The sequence below is a fragment of the Phaseolus vulgaris genome, chromosome 3 (assembly GCF_051622355.1).
Source record: "Phaseolus vulgaris cultivar YP4 chromosome 3, ASM5162235v1, whole genome shotgun sequence".
Classification (NCBI taxonomy): Eukaryota; Viridiplantae; Streptophyta; class Magnoliopsida; order Fabales; family Fabaceae; genus Phaseolus; species Phaseolus vulgaris.
In genome coordinates this window covers 45,631,172-45,649,270 of record NC_143500.1, presented here as the reverse complement: position 1 = coordinate 45,649,270, position 18,099 = coordinate 45,631,172, and the positions used below count along the sequence as shown (strand labels likewise).

Here is an 18,099-nt window from a genome sequence, read left to right as displayed (position 1 = left end):
AGACAAAAAAAAGCCTACAGCGACACCATGAGTTGGAATGAAGTTGCATCAGAGTGATTGAAGATCCAACATAAATTCATTATAAACTCATCGAAAAGAAAGAAAATACAAATATTAGCATAAATAAATAAAAAATATTTTAGAATAAATCATAAATTTTATATGATTTCGTGCAACTTCAAACCTAAATAGATGAGATCTGCTAAATTTTTAATGCAAAAATTATATATGACAACAAACATATAACGTCATATTTGTTAATATCTAACTATATTTAATATTTAATTCTTATATAGTTAATGTTGTTCAAAAGTTTTCCTAATTTGAGGAAAAAACATAACACAGTGTAGACTATAAACAAGATCCATGTCAATGATAAAAAAAAATACAAACATCAATTAAGAAAATATAGTCCACATTCCTAAAAAAAAACAGCATCTTCAACATTGGAAGAGAAAAAACGTAATTAATATAAAACCAAAAAAATAACATACAACAGAATAATTCCAGCAATTTAAATAAAAAAATTCCAACATCTGTAAAAACAATTGATCAATATAAATGAATAAGTTGTGGTTACAATAATATTTGCTTACTAAGTATGAAAAAAATGAAAATCTTTCAACCAAAACAAATTAAGTACAAAACACATAAACATGAGAATAAAAAAATATCAAATTCTTAATTTTTTAGATAAATTTAAAATTATCTAATATTAAAAAATAAGTGATATAAAGTTATAATTATTTGTTGAAATTATTTACTTAAAAGGAAAATTTTGTCACAAACATTTTAAATTATCTATCAAATTAAATTAGACATTAAATTTTTCAAATTCGAATTGCAAAATGATATTTGCCTAAGTACGCAAATGGGTGAAAGCGGATGTCCAAAAGGTGAACCATAGTTTAGCGGGAAGCGACGGCGTTTATTTACGGAGGCGACAGAAGCTAAGAACCGGTTCTTCTTCCTGTGCTCCGACGACAGTAGATAGACGCCGGTATCAGCTCTGTTTTGCTTTGAAGCGAAACGATAGCGACGTATTCATCAGTATGCGCGTTGTTACCGCCGCCAACTCTCTCAAATCACTCCACAGCCTCCACTTTCTCAGAGTCACCTCTTCTCTCCCCCTTCCGTTCAAGGGTAAGCCAAACATCTCTTCCAATTTTCCCATTTTTCATTCTTCAATTCCACACTTAAGATAAAAACGATGATTAATTAGTGTGTACTTTTCCCCAGACAAACAGCACTTTGAAACACCACCACACAGCGCCACCAATTCACCGGATAATGATCACGTTGGACAGTCAACACTGGCGATGGACCTCGCCTCTCTACTCGAGGAATCGAAGCCGAAACCGAAACCGAAACCCAAGAGTCGGATGGAGCTGAAGCGGTTTCTCGAGCTCCGTATAAAAAAACGGGTCAAGGAGCAACACGCCAATGGCAAGTTCCAAGACCTTTTGAAAACCGTGATTTCGAACGCAGAAACCCTTCGCGATGCTTACAACTGCATCAGGATAAACTCGAACACTCTCGACGCGGCTTCGATTTCGAGCCACGACCCTTCCTTTTTGGATGACCTAGCTGAAGAGCTCGGGAAAGGGGATTTCGACGTGTGTGCAAATACGACGTCGTTCTCGACGAGGAGAGGTACTGTGAACAAAGAGATATTAGTGCTTCCCAATTTGAGGTTGAAGGTTGTGCTGGAAGCGATGAGAATAGCTCTGGAGGTTGTATACAAGCCACATTTTTCGAAGATTTCGCACGGCTGCCGGAGCGGGAGGGGCTGCACCGCCGCGTTGAAGTACGTGTGCAAGGGTGTTTTGAGTCCTGATTGGTGGTTCACAGTGCTTGTGGTTAAGAAATTGGATGCTGCTGTGTTGGAAAAGCTGATTTCGGTAATGGAGGAGAAGATAGAAGATCCTAGTTTATATGGTTTCATTCGGAGCATGTTTGATGCTGGAGTGTTAAATCTCGAGTTTGGGGGTTTTCCTAAGGGACATGGTCTCCCACAGGAAGGGGTTTTATCCCCTATTCTGATGAATATTTACCTTGACCTCTTTGACAGTGAATTTTGCAGGCTGTCGATGAAATATGAAGGCATAGGCGGTGGAGGGCTAAATGAGCGAGACAGGTCTGGCTCCGTCTTACGCGATTGGTTCAGGAGACAGTTGGATGGAGATGATGTTAGGAAGAGTTCTGGTGTTAAAGTTTACTCCTGTCGCTATATGGATGAGATGTTTTTTGCGGTTTCTGGTTCGAGGGATGCTGCTGCTAATTTTATGTCTGAGGTCCAGAGTTATTTGAGGAGTTCTTTGCTGTTGGATGTGGGTGATCAAGCTGATGTATTGCCCTGTGATGGGTCTCATAGTATCCGGTTTTTGGGAATTTTGGTGAGAAGAACAATTAGGGAGAGTCCTGCTGTAAAAGCTGTTCATAAGTTGAAAGAAAAAGTGGAGCTATTCACTTTGCAAAAGGTGGAGGCGTGGAATTATGGGACAGTTAGAATTGGGAAGAAATGGTTGGGTCATGGTTTGAAGAAAGTTAAGGAATCAGAAATCAAGCATTTAGCTGATAGCAGCTCCCTCCTGAACAGGGTTTCCTGTTTCCGTAAGTCTGGAATGGAAACTGACCATTGGTATAAGCACTTATTGAAGATATGGATGCAAGATGTTCAGGCAAAAAATGTCAATAGTGAGGAAAGTATCTTATCTAAGTGTGTTGCAGAGCCGGCTCTTCCTCAAGAGCTAAAAGATTCCTTTTATGAATTTACAAAGCAGGCAGAGCAGTATATATCTGCTGAGGCAGATTCTATTCTCAAGCTTTTGCCAAATAATAACAGCTCAACAGAACAACCTATGGCAAAAACCGAGACTATTGCTCCTATCAATGCCATAAAAATGCGTCTGCTGAGATATGGATTAACAACAACTAAGGGATTCCCCCGGTCTGCTAATTTGCTTATCATGCTAGATACAAATGAAATTATTGATTGGTTTTCAGCGATTTCTTGCCGCTGGCTGAAATGGTATGAAAATTGTGCTAACTTAGAAGAGATAAAGCTCTTGATTACATATCATGTTAGGAAATCATGCATTCGTACTTTAGCAGCAAAGTATCGGGTACATGAAACTGAGATAGAAAAGCTGTTTAGTGAAGAACTTGTCCGGATTCCATCAACACAGGAAACGGAGAAGGAGGTGACAAAGGAAGCATTGGATGTTGAAGCTTTTGATAACGATGAGGCATTAATGTATGGAATTGCTTCTAGTGGTGTGTGTTTGTTGTCTCTAGCAAGAATTGTTACCCAGGCAAGACCATGTAATTGCTTTGTAATTGGGTGCTCATCTTCAGCACCTAGAGTCTATACTCTACACGTAATGGAACGGCAGAAGTCTCCTAGCTGGAAGACTGGATTTTCACCTTGTATTCATCCAAGCTTAAATAAAAGGCGATTAGGGTTGTGTAAGCAGCATTTGAGGGATTTGCATCTTGGTCATATATCACTTCAGTCCATTGATTTCAGTGCATGGAAGCAATAAATTATATTTGTAGATTTCTCAAGATGTTTGGATTTAACTCGCATACTACTTCAGTTCATTGATGAGATGAAATTGCCGTTGAAAATGAGGTGTGAGATGGTATCCACTACTTTCTTCTTACCAGCAGATTTTCTTAAAGCACAAAGGTGATTCTTGGTCCTTCGTTATTGAGATTTTTATTTTAACTAATTGTTCTGCATCTATTTATTTTAGAAGGCATCAAATCATGACAACAGCTATATTGGATTGTAGGAGCTGGCTTTATAGGGTTTTTAACGTCATCCTAATGTAGACTTATTTTTGGCACCATATCAATTTTAACATGCACCTTATCATCTTTCAAATTTTCCAAAACTACCCTCTATTATGGATTTGAAAATCCAAAATTCAAAAAATATAATTTAAAAGTCAAAATTTCGTTATGGAAAAGAAAATCTGGAACACAAAATCTGAAGATGCAGTCCAGAAGTTTTTTTCTTGATTTCAAAAATATGTTTCAGAAATCCTTCCAAATCTGGAAATGAATTATGAAAAAAAAAATGTGAAACACAAAATTTGAAAATACATTACAAAAAAAAAATCTGAAATTAAAAAATGTGTTTTGGAGAAGAAATTCTGGATTTCAAAAATGTGTTCCAGAAATCTATATCCGGATTATTTCTAGAAAAAGAGTTTTGTAAGTATTTTTTTTATCCACACCCTCCTTTTATTTAAGATTATTTTTGTCATTTTGTAGGGGTATTTTCGTTATTTTCAATGACAGATTTGGTGTGAGTTGGGATTGATATGGTGCAGGGAGAATTTGCCTTTATTTTTTAAGAATCTTTCTTATGAGTGTTTCCTTGGATGATCTTGGTGCATTTTTCAAATTATGGATGCAACACCATTCACTCGTTTATTAAGTTGAGGGAATTGTCCAAGACCTGAAGTTATAAATTATTTATAGTGTATTTGGGAATCAATTTAGAGGCTTCCGAATTGGAAATCCCACTTTTCAAAGCTGCAAACATAGAAGGAAGGGAGGACATATATCCACGTTCAGTTCAATGTAATTGAATTCCAAACACACACTTGTCATCTTATATAAGGTGAGCTCTAAGCATCTTTTCATCTATTAAGTTGTGCATTGATCAATTTCCCAGCATCAATGCCTCTTAAAAGTGAATGGCGAAGAGGTTTTAACCGATGGACATCCACTAAATGGTCGATGCCTAGGCTAACGAATGGAAAGAGAGTAGTTTTACTATGATACAGACACAAGAGAAAGAGAGATTAGGGATATAGTGAGAAAGAATAGGACCAATTATGTTGATGGTTGATTGATTGATGAACAAAACAAGCAGAATTCTCCGTCCAAGGTAGCCTTTTAACAAAAAGGTTTCTGTTGCAAGATCGTGTCTATTGATAAATCTGATTGCAAATGCTCCTCTTCTACCCATATACGTAACCTTTGTTTGCTTCCAACAGTCCACTGTTCAAGCAGATTGAAAGGAGGGGACCACACTTGTTTGGATCCAATGATCAGCGAAGAAATGAGAGCAAGGAAAGGAGGGGAAGAAACAAGGGGAAAATCACGTTGGCAGCCTGGTTTTACCGTAGTACCATCCTCTTTTGTGGTTCACCATGGACGTGAGTGGTGGTGCTGTGTTTTGGTGGTGCTTGATGGTGGTTGGTTATCATTCAAGAGTCTTAAGAGGTAAGGAGCCGTGAAAATCTAAGAACGAAGCACAATGTTAAATAAAGCATGGATAATCGATTCTCTAAAAATATCATAATCGAAGTTGAATTTTTAGTTGATAATTGATATTTCAAAACTCCGGGCTTAGTTGTGGGGTGTGGTTAGCTTCTGGTGGTGTTTTGTTAGTAGCTGGTAGGGTTAGTATAAATAACAATGATAAAATAAATTTAGAAATTTTATATATTCAATTTTTTATTTAAATATGACATTAAATATTTAGGATTTATATTTATTTACGATTTTGAATATTTTAAGAATTTTATATTTTTATTTAAATAGGACATTAATAATTTATGATTTTTATTTATTTAAAATTTTGAATATTTTGAATATTTTAAATTTTTTATATATTTCATATTTTTATTTAAATAGGATATTGAATAATTTAAGATTTGTATTTATTTAAAATTTTGAATATTTTTAGAAAATTTGTATATTTCAATTTTTTATTTAAATAGGACATTAAATAATTTTTTTGACAATCATAAATATTTTTCAAAAATTTCACATAATTCATTTTTTTTTTCAAAATAATTCTTATACAGTACTAAAAAAAATATTTTAATTAAAAAAATTATAATTCACATATAAATCAATCAAATTATTTTTCAACCATTTTTAGATAAAAACATAAATTTGTAATTTTATATTTTTTATCAATTAAAAAATACAATTTTAATCACATTACTCATCAATTTTTATTCTTAGTCAAATGAATCTCATTTTTATTATACTTGCATGTCTTTTGGCAAACATGTATACTTTTATATATATATATTAGGAAAACACATGTGTTATATATTTTTTTTTAATATTAATATGATTCATTTATCAATTTTTTTTTTTTTTTTCGTGTTATCAACATGAATATTCAAATGCACTATCGGAAATCTCAAAATAGTTATAGAATAATAGAACATCTTCTTCCCATTTCTGAACAAGTTCTTCTTTTGAGTTTCTTGATAATCTTCTTCCATTCTTTATCATCAATTGCATTTTCAAATCTTTAATGAAATCCTCTGTTGTCGATTGTTGGTGGTGCCATTTCATATGCCATGTGAAAATAAAGATAAACTTTCTTGATAGAGGTAGAGATGGAGTGGAGCGTATTACAACTTAAAAGATTATGGAAGAGTTAAGAAGACACACTCAAAAATCATGTTTCTTAGGGTAGGAAGTTACGAAAGTTATCAAACAGACTTATCAAAGAGCTATGAAAGCTACAACTGATTAGATGCACAAGTAGTCATGAACAAACAAAAATTCTAAGTATTAATCATGAGTTAACCAAACTACAAATACCAATTTTAATAATTTTGTTATTGAAAAGCTAAATATGAGTTAAATGGGATTGTAGTATCATTCTATATTCATTATTTCTTGAATCTTTTCCTTTAGATTGTATAATGATTAACATAAAGTCTAACAATAAATTAATAAATTATGTTGTATACCTAAGTTTTAGTTGAAATCATCTTAGATATTTTAGAGACCATTTGATTTTAAATTAGTTTACAACCAGTATTTGATGTGATGATTTACATGAAAAATAAGTTTTCCTTCGTATGAATAAGCATGTAATGAAACTTAAGTAAATTTCTTACCATTTTAATTATTGGATGCTGTACTTAGTCATTAAATCCTTTCACGGGAAATAAATTATGCACTCACAGGAAGTACATGGAGAGAGAATAAGAAATGTGAATGGTGAATGGTGATAGGTGAACTAAGTAATGGTTTGGATCAAATCATTATTTTCTTTTTGTATTTCCTGAACCCCCACATTTATTAATTACACCTTCAAAAAATTTAAAATGGTTGTTCTATTAGTTGGTGACTTTTGGATTATTTATTTTGGATTTTTTTTTTCAAAAGAAGCTATTAAGAACAAGAATTTTAAAACAAAATTTCAGAATGTAAATGTTTTTCAAAACTAGTTTTCCAAAACAAACTTTCCAAAGTTTTTTGTAATAAAATTTTCAAAATATATGAGATTTCTTTAATGAATTTTCGAAAATAATTTTTTTAGAACACATGAGATTGAGATTTTTTCTAAAACAAAGTTTCTCGAACAGTATTATAGAGCTATGAGGGTGATACATCAAGAGAGTGTTTTAATTTTGTATTATTATTATGGGAGTGCAAATAGTAATCATAGTTGCTGATAAAAAAAAAATTGACAATAATGAGGGGATCCAGTGTCCGCAATAGTTTAATTAATTTGATTAATTAAATGATTAATGCAAAAACAAATTCTATGTAAGATAGGAGAATGTTGTCGTTAAAATTTTACCCAATTTTGATTTGGAAAATGAGATTCCAGTGGAATAAAATTATAGACTCAATAGTAAAAATATTTTAAATTATAATTTTCCACCAAATAATTATTTATAGATATTATAAATTGATATGAATTAGAATAAATAAACACTTAAACTTTTAACTTCGCCAATTTAATTTTAAATATAATTTTATAAAATAATTCAAATAAGTGATCTATTTATCTTTGTGTTTACATATTTTTAGTATTTTATTTAATCCCATTTAATAATTTTTTATATATAAAAAAATTAAAAATATATGATAATTAATATTTTTGTTTATGTTAAAACTAGATCTTATATAGTTATAATGAATATTATCATTAATATAAATGTCTTTATTTATTTATATTATAAGATCCTATTTTAATATTTATAATTAATATTAATATTATAATTCAACCTCCAAGTCGTTTCTTCCCTTGCCTTCCTTCCATACGACATCGTCTCAAGCTAGATCCTTCCAACATGTTTTACTTCTCTTTTATGCATATTTTTTGAGTGACTTGTTTTCATGTATGGAACAAGTAATTGCTTTGATTGTCATCAAATTTGTGTATCCTATTTTTAATTGCTATTTCACTAGGTGGGATTAAATTCGTTTGTTCTAAAATTTGAATTTTATTTATCAATAATGATAATAACTTGTTTTTAGAAACTTTGTATCACTAAAAAAAACATATTATTAACGGTTAAAATCAGTAAATAAAATAAAAAATCCATTGATAACATGTTCATTTTTAAATTTATTATCGAAAATAATTTCATCCATAATTATTAATATTTTAAAAATACTATTTATTATTAAAGAAATTATTATTTATGATTATTATAACATATTATTATATATTATTAAAGCAATTAAATATAACATTATCATTTTGTTGTAGGTAGAACTTGAACCAAAACCTTTAAACCACTAAGTAGGAGAGTCTCTAACCATTAGACCAATTTCATTGATAAATTTTATTGTTTTGCATTCAAATTTATAAATTTTTTAAGATACATCAAAATCCATTAATAATATCATTTGTCGATAATAAAAAAATTTATCGACAAACATAAATTTGACCATAATTTTTCGTTGATAATTCAATATTTTTTTTATAATTTAATGTATCTTTCCTTTAATTATTAATAATACTTAAATGGAAAAAAATAGATACAGTACTTTAGATATTTTCTAATATCAACAATCAGCATAATATTTTGAAAAAAAAGTCTCATTTATTTCTACGGATGCTGATAAAAAAAATGTCTACGGATATATCATTATATTTTAGATTGAAAAACAAGTCTTATTATACTGCTTATGTATAAACATAAAATAATTCTTTTATATAAAAGAAGTTTAAAATATTTAAAAAATATATTATAATTAATATATTTTTATATTAAAATTATATCTTATAATTATAATAAATATTATAATTAATATAAATATTTATATTTATTATAATTATAAATATTAATTATAATATTTAATATTAACTATAATATTTAATATTAATTATAACATTTACTATTAATTATAATATTTAATATTAATTATGATATTAGTTATAATATTAATGTTATAATTAATTACATTGTACAGTTACAACTCTGGCTGAGTTGGCTGCTTTGCTGTTTTGAGTAACTTATTCATTCAGTCATATTATAATTAATATTTTATAATTAATACAAGTATCATAATTAATATAATATTTATATTTATAATTAATATTTATAATAAATCATAATTAATATTTACATTTTATATTAATTGTACGTATTAATTATGATATTTATTATAATTATAATATTCAGTTCTAATATAACAAAACTATTAGTTATAATATATTTTTTATTTTTTTAAAATTTTTTATATAAAGAAATTTATTTTATGTAAAAAAGTTAAAATTGAATTTAGTCTTTGAACTTTATGTTGATGTGGACAATAATTCATCCCTCACATATCATTAGAAATGATTTATTACAGATGTGAATATTATAATATTGTAATATAGTAAAATGCTAGAACTCCGTTTGTCACGTAAAAAAAAATTAACGTCATCTGTTTTCAAATATCCATTCTAATCATTTCTAGACTACCCAATTTAGCCCAAATTTAGCGTTATAGTACGAAGATGAAAAACATCACTACTAGAAAATTATCAAATATAAAATAATTTTGGAGACAAAAAAGTAATTAATTGCTATATTGACTAAATTATATACTATTTTAAAAACTATAAACATTATAGGTATCTAAATTAGTTTATATTATTAATAATAGTTTCTAAATTTATATCTAATTAGGTATCAAGGTTTTAGTTACCAATTATTTAAATTCTAAAACTTTGGTAGCTAATTAGATACTAATTTAGAAATTATTTATCATTAATATAAACTAATTTATATATCAATCATTTGTTTAGTTTCTAAGATAATATCTACTTTTGTCAATACAACAACAACGGATTTTTTTGGGTTTCTAAATTTGGTTTCTATTTAATGATTTTTTTATAGTGCATATTTAATATTGTAAAATAAAAATTAAGGAAATTATTTTATAATTGTTGAATAAATAAGCATGACAAATATTATTATACATGAAGGTGACGTGGTCACATGCTTCAAATTTTCTTGCAAGGTTTATTGTTGAGTAAACTAAAGTGTTTTGATTGAGATTAAATGTAAAATTATAGAGATGATAGATTTTATTGATTTTGTAAATTTCATGTTGATTATGATGAGATTAAATTCTTAAATATGTTTGAACTGTGGTATGGATTGATTGATGGGTAAACATTTATGATTGTTGATTGTTTGAGTCTGGGTTTGAATTTGAAAGTGGTTTAGAATTATAAATGTATGAATATAAAGGTGGACATAAAAGTTAAAAGAGACTAACTCTCAATTTTTGTACAATATGGTATCATTTTGGATTATGTTAAAAATTATAATTTAATATTTAAAATGATAAATTTACTTAATATATTATGAATACAAAATTGATTACAAAGCTACATTTATACAACACTATTTTTTTTAATAATAATTAATGTTAAAGACAAAAAATAATTAGTTATGACTAAGTTGTATGTTATTTCATAAATTAAAAAAAATTGATATCTACAATAGTTTTTATTATAAACTGGTATTCAATCTTAACTATCAAATTTTTAACTATTAATTACTTAGATTTTAAATTATTTTTTAATATAAATTATAAATTAATTGTTATAATGACTAATTATTTTTTAACTCTATATTCTTTGTTAGTAAATGATATCTTTTAGAGCAAATTTATACAGTTGTAGAGATAAAAAAAATTGTGAAAAAATTATGCAAAACTTTACATTGTTTAAATATAAATTTAGTAAAGAATTATATAATTTTTTTTTTTATATATAGTAATAATATTTTTATAGAATAATAAGAAAAAGTGATATTAAAAATCTTAATAATGTAAGAATATTATAAATTGAATGGATAGATTTTTACTCTAGAAATATATAAAAAAAAATTGATTTAATGAAGTTTACTGAGGTGATGAAAAGGTTGTTGGGCCCTTTGGGTTAAGATGACAAAAAAGCCCACATTAAATGTTGGTGCAGAATGGATGCTGACGCTGATATCTGATATCTGGTATCTAATGCTATGAATTGTGCTAGAGAGTTCTATTTTCATGAGAGAATTACAAGCATCCAATGAATGTGTATAAATTGGGAACACATCTTTAGGTCTCAAATAATTGGGTTGGTCTTTCACCACTCTTTGTCGCTCCTTTTCGTTTTCGCCCTCTCTACTCGCTCATTGTCTCTCTGGTACACCTCTCTCTTTCATTTTACGGATTTTGAATTTTAATTATGTTCATCTGGTTTCGTCTTATGCTTCATCATTTTTCATTATTAGCTATTGTTTGTTTTGTTTCACTGATCTTCCTGTTTAAATCATCTTGTTACCATGCTTTTTGGTTCATTGGTTCTGTAATTGAAATTCGGTATATGCAAATAAGCGTTCTGGCCTTCTTTTCTGAGGCCTTTCTAGGGATTATGATGAAGCAGCTTGGGTTTGAAGCAAGTGTTTACATTTACACAAGAATTTAATAAACATATATAATCATTAATTAGGCTTCATAAGGAGAATTCATTATGATTAGATTTTTCTGAAAGAGCTTGTATTGAATCCTTGATTAAGGTTTGAATGGTTTTTGCGTTTTTATTGCGTTTTAATTACCCTGATTGCAACCTGTATTTTCAGTGAATACTGCACATAGATAGAATGCAAGGACGCGGGGGTGGCAGGGATCCTTTCTCCAATTTTGGTGACCCTTTTGGTGGGTTTGGAGGGTTTGGTTCCTTAGGACCTCCCAGGAGTTTAATCTCAAGCTTTTTTGGGGGTAGGGACCCGTTTGACGATCCTTTCTTCACCCGGCCTTTCGGAGGGATGTTCGAATCTAGTCCCTTTGGTGGTCCTACTGGATTTCCTTTTCCACCGGGTTTGCATCCATCTGGGTTTCTTCAGCAGCAAGTCCCAGGGATGCTTCCATCTGGGTTTCTTCAGCATCAATACCCAAGGGCGTATCCGTCTGGGTTCCTTGACCGTCAAGCTCCAGAGCCTAGTAGGCAAAGGGGACCAATCATTCAGGAATTGGACTCTGATGATGAAAACGAGGACACAACAGAGGAGAGGAAAGAAAATCCGAGAAAGCATAGTAGGTCAAATGATGAACCCTCTGTTGAATATCCAGATGATGAAACTGAAGGTAATGCATGTCTTTTCCCGCAGCAGTAGGTGCTTTTGCTCTATCTCCCAAAAGGGGCAGCTTGGATTTGCTTAGGCTGATTATTTCTAGTTCATGTTGCAGGGAAGAAGAGCAGACATTTGCACTCTGGAAATGAGTACAACGGAGTTATTACAACTGGACCTCAGCATCAATCTCAAAGCTTCTGCTTCCAGAGCTCAACAGTCAGCTATGGTGGTGCAAATGGAACATATTATACTTCCTCAAGGACAAGAAGGGCTGGGAGTGATGGAGTAAGCATTTGAATTGTTGATTAAAAGCTATAGTGAGATTTGCAGAATGTTATTTTTCTGATACCATTTTTTCTGTGTTAGGTGACCTTTGAAGAGATCAAGGAGGCTGATAGTTCAAAAAGAGAAGCTTCTCACTTAATTTCTAGAGGCATTCATGGCAAGGTATTCTGATATTATTCTCTTTGGTTGCTATGGTAGATTCACTAGGTTTGGTTTTGGAATAACTTTTGTGGTTAACTTTTTAATGCTTTAACTTATAACAGGTCTCTAACTGATGTTATTTTACTTATATGTGATGTTTTATAGGGTCATTCTCTCTCCAAGAAACTGAATTCTGATGGTAGGGTGGATAGTATGCAGACTTTGCACAATATAAATGAAGGTAGGTCATTTATCTGATATTCATGAATCTATGGTGGTGATATCATATGACCATAGTAGTCAATGGTTCCATTATAGTGCTGCTATAGCAATGTTGCCTAGGGTTGCATTGCAGCTATGGGCCCTTCGATGGAAGGCTTGCCTGTTATTTCTTTCTACAGCAGTGACTCCAATGGATAACTCTCCTCTGTGTTTCCAGCTAATCCACATTCTTTTGGAACTCTGGCAGACCTTTCGTGGTCTTTCCTCTGTTCTCATCCTTGGGGTTCTGTTCACATCAAAGAGGAGCTTATGTTTTGTTTTTTTGCAATTGTGTGTATAATATGCTATACGTCTGTTTTGTTTTCTCCTTTTTCACTGTTGTTTTCTGTTCAGATAGGTAAACCTAACAGTGGCCTTTGTCGCTGTACTTTTCTTTTTCCTTTTATATTACTTGCTTGATCCTTGTTATTGGAGTGTTTGGATAAAATTATGACTTTAACTATTAATATGCCATTAATTATGGCTATCTTTGTAGCATTTATATACTTGTTTGTAATAGAAATTATTTAATTTGTGTGTAGAAATTATGTGGTTGTGATCATCCTTCTATCAACTATCGTGTGATATTGGTTTTGAACCACTATCCAGGATATGACATTACTTTCACACTTTCATATACTTGTATGTCAGCATTCCTGAAAGGTTTTTGGGTTGTGATATTGTAGATGGACTTTCTGGCTTTGAAGAAGAATGGAAAGTGAAGGGTCAAAACTATTTGCCTGGATGGACTGGGAGTATTGGTGCGTAATTATCTCTATTCACTGGAAAATATCTCTACAATTTACCAGATAATATTTCCAGTTATATGTTTATATATATGTACCCAAAAGTTTCCTTAACGATACTGTTTTGTAAAAATCTCTGCTAAATAATGTAATATATTCATGGGATTACAAGTATTAATGTTCTTGAATAACTAAAATTGAGGAAATTAAAGTAATTTACTGCAGAACTAGATTATCAATAGTGTGTGCTATGGTGGTAGAGAGGTTATGGGTGCTGCTTTCACACTATAATAGCACGGTTTAGTGTCATGGCTGTGGGGGCATGTTGCGTACTTGTGTGCAATTTGGCTTGCAACAGTGAAGTATTCCCAAAACTTTAAATGCCCTTAAACCTTAAGTTTTGAGTTTTAATAATACAGGGGTGTTTTATGTATTTGCACAAGTTTTTGTAGAGCAACGTCTTTGTGTTCTCACCTGCATTTTCCCCCTGTTCTTTTTGTTTCTAGTGTTTTCTTTTCTCTTTGAAGAAAAGTGGTGCATTTTTAATTACTTAATATGCATAAAAAATTCAGGATAGTGGTCATCCTGTGACAAACTATCCCAATATTGTGTTTGCATCTATCAAGCTCGGTAACTATAATACAAAAATGATTTACATCATTAGTAGTTTTTGACAGAAATCAGTTTAAGTAATAACATGCATTTGTACTATTTTCAAAGCTACTAGGTCCTCCATAAAATAAAGAACTACTAGTTCAGCTTTTTCATGAGCACTTTCGAGCACAACTGTTTCTGTCTTTCCATTTTCGACTTCTTTTCTCCAATCTTCTTTCAACTCCCACATTTGCTCATTTGAAATAATTTTTCCAGTATGTTGCGGGTATGCTTCTTTATGTTCATATACTTTTGGTTATCTATTATATTTGTAAATTTTGTGGTTCGGAGCTGTCATGTATGCTTTTACAAAATTTGGAAAAGAACCAAACAAAATATCAATTTACATTGAGTAAAATAGTACTATGACATTGAAATAAATAGCAATAACCACTTGGGGTGATCTATATTTTTGTGCTAAAATACTTACACTATGGCTGTTGAGAGTTTATTTTAACTTTTAAAAGGAGCTCCGGTTCATTTGTTGTTTGTCTTTTTTAATTTGTTCTCTTCGGTGTTTCAGAAGCTAGCGGTAGTAATGGGCAGGCTGAGCAGGCGAGGCGGGGAGGTTGGGCACTTCCTTCTTCGGAGCATAGCCATCCGGTGTTAAGAATATCTGAAGCAAATGAAGTTGGTTCTTCTGGCGAACACCAGAGGGCAAGGGCACATTCAAATGCTAGCAGTCCATTCAACCGTCCAGGAGTAGGGCGTGGCCGAAATTAAGGCACTAATGTTGCAAAAATACTTAAACTCCATTATCAATGTACACAGCGTCTTTTACAGTTAATGTTTCTTCTTCCCTTTCCCTACAGGTATATGATGTTAGTACTGTTACTGTAATGTGTTTCTTCTTCCCTTTCCCAATAGGTATCTTCCCTTTCCCAATAGGTATCTTCCCTTTCCCAATAGGTATCTTCCCTTTCACAATATGATATTCCCTTTCCCAATATGATCTTCCCTTTCCCAATAGGTATATGACGACTTTTGTCTTTTTTCTTATGCTTCAATAGGATGGATTTTTCCATTGAATACATAAAATTTACAGCGTCCTCTATCGTGATGCATGAGGTGTTTACTGTTTAGATGTTTTCTGGTGTGCATGAGATATTTTGACGCCAAGAACGTGTGCCTCATGTGTTTTGTTGCACCATGTCAAGAATCGATTAATTCTGCTTTAATTCATTATAAAGGAGTCATTTTGTTGTGGGGGTGCATGAACGAGCCACTTACTGTTGGGTGGCGCTAAAGCTAGCAGAAGATATTGCAAAATTTATCATTTGGAGTTGGTAGATTACGTGCACAATTTGGAGTATTTAAAGGATAGAATAATATTAACTCCAATATTACAAATAACAAGTTCAATTAATGAGTGTATCGTGTAATTATTTCTAGGTGAGGAAAAGATATATATCATAGAACTGATTGAATTTGGAAAGCTGATAAGATATTGATATTCAACCTGGTTGGACAATATCTGAATTATTAATTCCGAGTAAGAGTATTTTATCATTATTAATAGAAAACAAAGGAGGACTTAAGAGAATACATTGAAGCTATATCCCTATAATTATTAATAATAATACTTATCCATTTTTACTTTTTCAAAACTATAAATTTTGTTTTATCATAATGGTTCTTATGTTGGATTTGGCACAATTAAGCACCTCTTTGTGAAAATAATGGTAATTTTCATGCAAATGGTATAGGTTTGGATGTTGTGTTCTGTGAAAGTAAAATTTGTTGGATCACTCCATTTAAGGAACACATTTATACCTAAATGAAATATAATATTACAAATTGATCAAGTAACAAATGTTTAGTTAAGGTTGACAAAAAATGAAGACATTAACCAAAAAAAAACTTTAAAACTTATGAGAATGAATAAATTGTTTCCGGTATAAAACTATGATATTACAAATAATTAAGTTGGAAACTTGTTCACCTCTTATAGAAATAAACTCTGAAATGAAGATGCATAACATCAAGCTCATTCAGAATCAAGATAAAGAAAAGTTAAAAATAGTTTTTGCAAATTTAAAATTTGTGTTTATTATGTTTAAGGCTATTTAGTTTTATATTTTGGTTTTTTAAATTGTGAAATTTATGTTATCTTCAATTGGTTTATGTCTTATATTAATATCTATTTTATAATACATTGGTTTTAAGGCATGATTTGAAGCTGCTTTACCCAATTTTTCTAAAGGTTGGTGTTTCATTTAACTGAAATCCAACAATACTTGTATTTCTTCAAAATAAAATAAAATAATGAAGTTATTCTCATACTTACGATATTAAAAGGAAATTATTATTTGAAACAACATTTAGTTCCAAATTTTATATTACTCTAATGATTTTTTTTCCCAAAACAATTTTTTATCACTGTTTTGTATTAATGAAATGTATGCTATCATTAAAACTAATATACTTGTATGAATTATTATGTTTCTACCATTTTACAAAATTAATTACTATTTAATGCCAACTATGTTAACTATTTGCATAAGAGATTGAAGTTTATATATATATATATGTATATATATATACTAATTCAATCATTTGATCATTAAAAAATAGTTATTTTTTTATTATTCAAATATACAATCGTCACTCTCGCATTTCAGTATCATGACGCTATTGCAACTTGCATTTCACTACTCTCGCATTTCAGTCTGGCGGTGCCATTGCAACTCGCATTTCACCACTCTCGTATTTAAGTGTCGCATTTATGGTGCCATTTCGCATTTAAGTATCTCTCTCATTTCACAGTCTCTATTTTTAATGTGAATGTTTGTGAGTTGCTGTTATTGAATATGATAATCCATCTAGGAGAGCTTAGTAAGAAAGATTCATGAAACTAAGAATGAAGCAAGAAGAAAACAAAGCCTCTGTATTCATAAAATTGATCAGAGAAAATTCGAATTTTACACTAAGAGTACCACTTTCTATATAAACATGTGGAAGGGCAAAATAGTAAAAACAGTAAACATAAGTCATAACAAATAATACAAGTTACAATAGCCCCCTCAAACTAGATTATGTATGATTTTTAATCCAAGCTTGGAAATAATATTTCTAAAAGAAAAACTATAAAGAGTCTTGGTGAAGACATCAACGAGTTGATCATGCGAACGTATAGGGAGAAGATGGAAAAGATTAATTTGAAGATTGTCACGGACCACATGATGATCAATGCCAATGTGTTTCGTTCTTTCGTGAAAAGTAGGATTGTGGGTTATGTGACGAGCTGATTGGTTGTCACAATAAAGAATAGTGTGGCAGAGGTTTGCACATGTAGATCTTGAAGGAGGTAAGTAACCCATTGCAATTCACAAGTTGTAGTAACCAAGACACAATATTCGGCTTCTGAAGAAGAACGCGAGACAATTGATTACCTTTTGGATTTTCATGAAATGAGAGAAGTTCTCAAGAAAATACAATAACCAGTGGTAGATTTTCTAGTGGACAAGAGGTCCAATCTGAATCTCTAAACCCCTTTAACTGAATTTCACTATCAGAGGAAAAGAAAAGATCTTGAGCAGGGTTGGACTTAATGTATCGAAGAACATGTTGTGCCGCTTGATGATGATAAATAGTTGGATTATGAACAAACTGGCTAAGAAGATGGCTAAGAAGATGAATGGCGAAACTCAGATATGGTCAAGTGTTGG

General features: G+C 30.7%; 2 protein-coding genes across 5 annotated transcripts; both read left to right on the top strand.

The window, feature by feature from the left end:
• Positions 1-823: 823 nt before the first annotated feature.
• Positions 824-5,489, top strand: LOC137808017 (Intron maturase, type II family protein). 3 transcript variants are annotated; one of them, XR_011080639.2, is made up of 3 exons: positions 824-1,143; positions 1,240-3,691; positions 5,013-5,489. XR_011080639.2 is itself a non-coding variant. In XM_068608906.2 (2 exons), exons 1-2 carry the CDS (start codon positions 1,053-1,055, stop codon positions 3,543-3,545), a joined length of 2,397 nt encoding a protein of 798 aa, XP_068465007.1. In that variant the 5' UTR covers positions 824-1,052; the 3' UTR covers positions 3,546-5,489. The 3 variants fall into 3 exon arrangements, 1 of the variants encoding a protein (XP_068465007.1); XR_016519212.1 differs by lacking the exon at positions 5,013-5,489 and adding an exon at positions 3,798-3,854; XM_068608906.2 differs by having other exon boundaries at positions 1,240-5,489.
• Positions 5,490-11,135: 5,646 nt separating this feature from the next.
• Positions 11,136-15,491, top strand: LOC137808016 (uncharacterized). Of its 2 annotated transcripts, none has more exons than XM_068608905.1 (7): positions 11,136-11,416; positions 11,853-12,357; positions 12,460-12,629; positions 12,711-12,791; positions 12,936-13,011; positions 13,718-13,792; positions 14,955-15,491. In XM_068608905.1, the coding sequence occupies exons 2-7, from the start codon at positions 11,874-11,876 to the stop codon at positions 15,152-15,154; spliced, it is 1,086 nt and encodes a 361-aa protein (XP_068465006.1). In that variant the 5' UTR covers positions 11,136-11,416; positions 11,853-11,873; the 3' UTR covers positions 15,155-15,491. The 2 variants fall into 2 exon arrangements, with proteins under 2 accessions (XP_068465006.1, XP_068465005.1); XM_068608904.1 differs by having other exon boundaries at positions 11,252-11,416; positions 12,448-12,629.
• The last annotated feature ends 2,608 nt before the right edge of the window (positions 15,492-18,099 follow it).

Coding starts and splice junctions, on each gene's coding strand:
- LOC137808017 (XM_068608906.2), top strand. CDS start 1,053: ATGCGCGTTGTTACCGCCGCCAACTCTCTCAAATCACTCCACAGCCTC. Junction 1,144..1,239: donor TCTCCCCCTTCCGTTCAAGG/GTAAGCCAAACA, acceptor ACTTTTCCCCAG/ACAAACAGCACTTTGAAACA.
- LOC137808016 (XM_068608904.1), top strand. CDS start 11,874: ATGCAAGGACGCGGGGGTGGCAGGGATCCTTTCTCCAATTTTGGTGAC. Junction 12,358..12,447: donor TCCAGATGATGAAACTGAAG/GTAATGCATGTC, acceptor GATTATTTCTAG/TTCATGTTGCAGGGAAGAAG. Junction 12,630..12,710: donor GAAGGGCTGGGAGTGATGGA/GTAAGCATTTGA, acceptor TTTCTGTGTTAG/GTGACCTTTGAAGAGATCAA.